Source organism: Dermacentor albipictus, chromosome 9 (genome assembly GCF_038994185.2).
Source record: "Dermacentor albipictus isolate Rhodes 1998 colony chromosome 9, USDA_Dalb.pri_finalv2, whole genome shotgun sequence".
NCBI lineage: Eukaryota > Metazoa > Arthropoda > Arachnida > Ixodida > Ixodidae > Dermacentor > Dermacentor albipictus.
The window spans coordinates 35,048,159-35,054,572 of NC_091829.1; the positions used below are offsets into that span (position 1 = coordinate 35,048,159).

At 49.2% G+C, this 6,414-nt stretch overlaps 1 protein-coding gene across 1 annotated transcript in view; it reads left to right on the forward strand.

Moving 5' to 3' along the window:
* Window positions 1-5,750, forward strand: part of LOC135906510 (protein phosphatase inhibitor 2-like) — a 15,517-nt gene extending 9,767 nt beyond the window's left edge. Inside the window, exons 4-5 of the mRNA XM_065437937.2 lie at window positions 2,437-2,647; window positions 4,320-5,750. Of these exons, the coding sequence (XP_065294009.1) occupies window positions 2,437-2,627 (191 nt within the window). The 3' untranslated portion in view covers window positions 2,628-2,647; window positions 4,320-5,750. The remainder of the gene's footprint in view (window positions 1-2,436; window positions 2,648-4,319) is intronic.
* Window positions 5,751-6,414: the final 664 nt, after the last annotated feature.

Sequence of the window (6,414 nt, forward strand, 5' to 3'; positions counted from 1 at the left end):
ATCCCACGCAGTGTGAGAAACGATGAAGTGCTTTGCTGGGCAATAATTAGCGGTTATGATAATAGCGAATGTTTAATTTCGTCAGCGTTTATATTCCAATACGAGAGTGGTGAGTTGACGTTAAACGCTACCTTGCGTGCGCCGCTGCTGTTTGCGTAATACACAGAACACACAAGGAAACGTGTTGGCTTGAGACGTTCTTATGCGCCGTTATTCATAATCTCTTAGAGGGTCGATCATTATCATTGCCTCGCATGGCACATCGCATCGTGGCAGAAGTGTTAAACTTCAATTGAAATATGGGGCTGTACGTGCCAAAATCACAATCGGATTATGAGTCACGCCGTGGTCGCGGATTCCGGATTAATTTTGGCACCCTATAGTGTTCTTTAATGTGCACCTAAATCCAAGTGCACTAGCGTTTTCGTATTTCTCACTCCCGTCGAAATGCGGCTGCCGCGGTTGGAATCAAACCCGTGATCACGAGCGATGTCATAGCCGCAAAGCTACCGCGGCGGGCACAGAAGTGTTGATATGACGTGCGACGTGTTGATTTTACGTGCGCGGAGTGTCGCCTAGACCCTACGGTGCTTTAATAGAGAGTTTTAGTTTAGGGAACGCAAGCGGTTTGCGTACGCAAGAACTAGGGGCCACGGTACTGCGCATGCGCAGACGGTCCTGCGCATGCGCAGTACCGTGGCCCCTAGTTCTTGCGTACGCAAGCCGCTTGCGTCCCCTAAACTAAAGCTGTCTAATGTGGCTTTGCGTCTGCGCGCCCTACGTCGGTTGTCCGCTTGACAAACTCGCATCGTGTTGATTTTTCAGAAATAGCAGAAACGTACCGTACCATACGTTTGGTTAACCCGAAACCGCTGTCTTTTCACGTCATCTCCCCCGTCCCCCCCGAATGGAACTGCGAGCGAAGAGTGGCAAGGCGCCCTGTCACTCTTCAGGCGACTGCGTCGGCTCTACCTATTCTATGGCTCCTTCCCCTATCTCCTCTCTACGATTCTATCTAGCTTCCCTCTGGACTTGCACGCAAGTAGAAAAAGCGCTGCAGTTTCCGCAGTGCTATTACGGGTGTTCGCGGATTATTACAGCTGTCAAGAGGCTAATCTGGCGACACCCAGGGAACTCAAGAGGGCGTTATGCACTTTCAACGCGGCGCAAAGGTCCAAACGAGTTTCTCGCGTTGCCTTTGCTCTCTGCCACGCTCCTTCCATATATGCGCACGCTCTGAACAACCCTCCGACGCGGCGTGTAAGGCAGCAGTAGTGGGAAAGTCGAAGGAAGAGGCAAGGAAAGCTTCACTTTAAAAGACGTTTAGTTCGAATGCGGAAGAATGCCGCTTCGGGTAATTCCAAAGAGTAAACAGCGCTAAACAACAGGACAAAAAGAGGTGTACAGACAACAGCGCTGTTGTCGGTGTCCCTCTCTTTGTCCTGTTGTTTAGCGATGTTTACTGCTCGTAATCATGAACCAACCAGCCCAAATGCGTATACTCTTCGGGTAATTCGACCACCGCCGCTCCATCGTAATCGTAGCGGCCAGTAAAAACTTCTAAACACAAAAGAATTCAGCAGACGGCGCTGCTGCTTTCCTAGGCGACGACAGTGGCGGCAACGGCATGAGTCGCAGTGTTGATGACAACTCGTGCTGTGCCCTGAGCGACGTATCTTTCTTTTTTTTTTAGAATTTTGTCAGCGCCGACGACAGTGTTGAGGTCTGTGGGTTACTGATCGACGATGACAAGTACGGTGTATAGTTATTGTAATACTGTCCTGAAGTTGTCTGTCAAAGACGACGTACTACTTAAAGCAATAACAGAATGATTTCAAACATCAAACAAATTAATTATGGGGTTTTACGTGCCAAAACCACGATTTGATTATGAAGCACGCTGTAGTGGGGGACTCCGGAAATTGGGACCACCTGGGGTTCTTTAACGTGCACCTAAATCTAAATACACGGGTGTTCTCGCATTTCTCCCCAATCGAAATGCGGCCGCCAGGGCCGGGATACGATCGCGCAAAAGAAAGATTAAAATTCGTTCGTTTTTGCGACGTTTGTTGATTCGACTTTTCGGATAATTCGAACAAACCTTACGGTCCCCCGCAAGGCTCCAATTAACGCGAGTCGATTGTAATTAACCATAATAGCTTTTCTACGAACAAAATTCGGTTTCGTTTACCAGGAGGTGTATGTGTCGTTACGAAGAACTGTGTCCCGTGGATGACATTGTCAAAACATAATTACCAATATTGAACAAAGAGGGAAGACCAATACTGTTGTGCGCCCGCCAACATGTATGCGAACTGCATACGGGCGTCAAACCTGATTTGTGCTATATAAAAAAAGAAAGGCAAACATGTGTCGATGTGCAATGGCGACGCCGAGCATCGACTTGCGTGTCGTGAATATTTCGTGTTTTCGCAGAGCACGTGCACGAGTTCGAGAAGAAGCGCAAGATGCACTACAACGAGTTCCAGGCCGCCAAGGAAGCGCGGGAGCGAATGAAGAAGGAGGAGGAAGAGGAAGAGGAGGCCCAAAGGACAACAACAACAACAACAACAACCAAACCAAACCAGCCGGTGGCGAAGTCTGCGGAGCAAGCCAAAAAGAAGTGACTGGCCCCGAGCGATCAGAGGTGCCGGACGTCAGAGGAATTAGGGAGTTTTCGCTAATCCGTAAACGCGTTGGCTTTTGCGGAATACTGCGTTACTGGAAACGTAAACGCGAGCGTTCTGGTAAACTCTGCGCCACGAGGGCACAGAGCTATTAGGGACGTTTAGCGTGTCCGGTATTCGGGCAAGCGCGGGCGGTTTTCCGGTTTAGCGGGGGCGTCAAGGTGAGCGGCCCGATAGGTGGCGCCAGCTGGTGGCGCAAAGCTCAACCACACAAACACAGAGCTAATTACTGTATTCTGCTTAGCTACTGGGGTAAATTTTCGACAGTGGCGTAATCGTGTTCACAATTACGCCGCTGCCGAAAATTTGCACGAGTGGCGAAGCAGGATATGGTGAGTTACGGCAGTTTTAGCTATGCGTTTGTCTGGTTAAGCTCTACAACACCAGGCGGCTTCACCGCTCACGTTTACGCCCCGATCATCCGGTAATCCGCCCAAACCGCTCCCGTTTACCGGAATAGCGTACAAGCTAAAAGTCTATTATTGCAGTAACCAAGTATATAACTACTTGGCTGCTGGTATAAAATTTCCGCAGCGACGTAATCAATAACATGCAGCCTTTTTTTAAATATTACTCTAAGTCGGCAAGCACACGTGTCACACGAAAACTAGTTTAACTTGTGGTTGGACAAGGTAGGACGTAGTGGTTCGACAAGCGTTTTAGCACTTTCCTCTGTGAGTTTTAGCATGTCGTGATCGTATTAGCGTTTGCGGAATACCGGGTTGCCTGAAAGGTGTACGACAGTAACAGCGCTGGTAGAGACATCTTGAGACGCGGAGTTTAACCAAAGAGCACACAAAGCTAATAGTGAAGTGAGCTACCATGTTCTACTTATAACTATTGGCGCAAAGCCTTGGCGTTTTCTTTCGACGAGGACACTCACGTAGCACAACAATTTTTCAGGCGCGTTCGTGTATACTTGGACAAAGCGCCACAAGTTGTTGCTACCAGCTTTGCTACTGTATAGCATATGCAGTAACTCTTTGCATAGCTGCCATTCACGACTCCTAAACCGATGACCCCTAAACGCATTGCATGGTCTTTGCAGAATACGGCGTGTTACAAGAGGCCTATGTAAACGTAAGCGCCCGGTTTCGACAACACCTGGTGGAGTTACCTACACGTCCCCGCCAGTGGCGTAGCTAGGTCGTCTGGTACCCGGGGCCCATAGGTTTACTGTCAACGCCCCCCCCCCGGGGGGGGGGGTGTAGCCGGCGGAAAGAGGGGTGTCTTCAGACGTATATGACACCCCCCCACCCCCACTGGCCCCTTGCACCCGGGGCCCACGGCCCCCCGGCCCCCCCTGTTGCTACGCCATGGCACTGCAGTCCCCGCCAGACTGAGACATCCGATTCCTATTTTCTCCCATATTTTCGGAGAGAGAGAGAGTGATTGCGAAGAGGAAAAGGCGCTATTTTCTGCAACCCTTTAGGGAGCACGGCTCAGCGCCTTGGGGAAGGGGGACATATTTTCTACCTCTTTGTACTTTCTTTATACTCCCCCACCCTGCTAGCGCTGAGCCTTGCTCCCGCATGGGTTGCAGAAGATAGTGCCAGCCTTTCCTCCTTTCCCACAAGAACCACTTCTATACTCTCTTTAGATCTATTCCTTCTCTCCTCATTTTTTTTACAGGTCGGCATTTCCTGTGACGGAACGAAAATTCTGCTTCCCCTGATGATCGTCGCCATGCCCACCGTCCTGAGCCGAAATTGCCGTCCATGTTGCCTTCACACGTCGTTCCCTCCAGCCGTTTCCCAGGGTGCACCGCTCGACGGACCCTCCGACGTCACCTCCGACGTCACCTGAATCGACAAAAGACGGCGTCGACCGCGGCGACGACCGAGTCATGGTTGACAGACTAGACAGTTCGTGACCCTTCCGGTTTCCCGCTAAATTCGTCTGTACTCTCGAGCCGCACGATACACGCCTGCCCCAGATGTCGTGGCGGTCGCGCCCCAGCCTGCATCTTCTTCTTCGGGGACGATGAACCCCCCGTGCAACACGTCAAACGTGCGCGGCGCTCTAGTTTGGAGGTTGTGAATAGCCGTTCGCCATGCGCTCCACCTTGCTCAACCACCGTGTCGTTCTTTTAACAGCAACACGCGAGGCGTCAACGTGCCGATTGTCTATATATAGGGACGCACTATATCAGATTGTCTATATAGGGGACGCACCATCAGGTTGTCTATATATAGGGACGCACTATCACAAACGCGATCAAGATTGTGCGCTACTGAATGTAATGATCCTCATCATGAGTCTAACTATTACGGGGCGAGAGTACTATTCCTATCCTTTTCTCCGTGCACCAAACCCCGTTACACCGCCTACTAAGTGGCACCACCCTTATGTCGGCACCCGTTTTAATATTGCTCGATTGTTAGTTATAGTTAGCGTTGTTAGTTGCTGTCTGCAATAGTTACCGACCAACTCGACTTCTGCTGTATCTCAAGCGCAGCGTCATAGTTCTTTTGCTTCACAATCGGTGCTGCTGGCTGCCTCAACATTGCGCGGATACCATTTACGGCAGTGAACATTTCCATTGTTCAATGCTCAGCGCAGAGCTGTCGCATTGTTCCAAGTCGCAATGTAGAACCGTTTCATAAACGGCACACAAGTTCGCTTTCGCGTGCTGCGCCTGCCAGAAAGTTTGTCGGACAGGTTTTGTCTCAACGCCCAGAACTCGTAAATGCAGGCTTCGCGAAATCTCGCGGCAGAATCTGCTTATGACGTGCTTCAGGACCCTTCGCAAAGTTTGTTGCGAACCTGCACCTGTCAGCAAACACAAGTATACCAGCTAAGTTGATGCCGTGGAGAAGCAACATGTCTTCGCATCGTGCTGGTTGGTCTTTCGTATAGCAAGGGAGCAACCCGCTATGTGCGGCCGGCCAAGGAAAGGGCTGCAGGAAGAGTCAAGAGTACGAATCTATGCACCTTGTAGGGCGATTTTATCTCCGCCTTCGTCCTATACCCTGTTTCATCTACCAGTCAAATTTCGTTATAAAGAATGTATGGAATAACGAAATAATTATTTTAACGAAGTAAGTAAAATTACCCTTGAAATCCTTGGAGAGATTCATAGTCCAGTGCATGCAACAGTCGACATAAAAAAATTAATGGATATAGCGAAATCGTTCTGGCTCCCCCGTCAACTTCGTTGTAACGAGGCTTTGCCGCTTTCCTCACAGGGCAGTAGTGGGCCAGAAGCGCGATACTCAGGCGGTCATCTTCGCCTTTCCTGCGTTGAAGTTACGTTGAAGTCTTTCCATCTCTCCCCTGTAGACCGCGCTAACTAATGTGAAGGAAACACTTGTTTACAAACACAAATGAAAAATAAAAAGAATGCTTACCGAAGGGGATCATTAAAGCTAGATTTCTTAACTATAAAGTACAAATAGCACAAGGATTGCTCTTTGTGGTTCTTACAAAAGATGCATGTGTGTATACACGCGCACTTTAGATACTGCTATGTGACATATCGTAGAGCTATCTATATCAGAACCCACAATTCCACACTCAGCAGACCTGTCAGTTATTATTCTGTTAACACATGGCGAGTGGATTACAGATACGAGCGAGTGCCCCAAATAGACTGCAAAGGGACCCTCTGTTATTAATGAAAATAAATCATGAACTAAATAATCAAGCTACAAGAGCATTAATAAGCAACTAAAAAAATATCGCGTGATGCACATTGTAACGAAAGTACAACAGTTGTAAAGTCAAA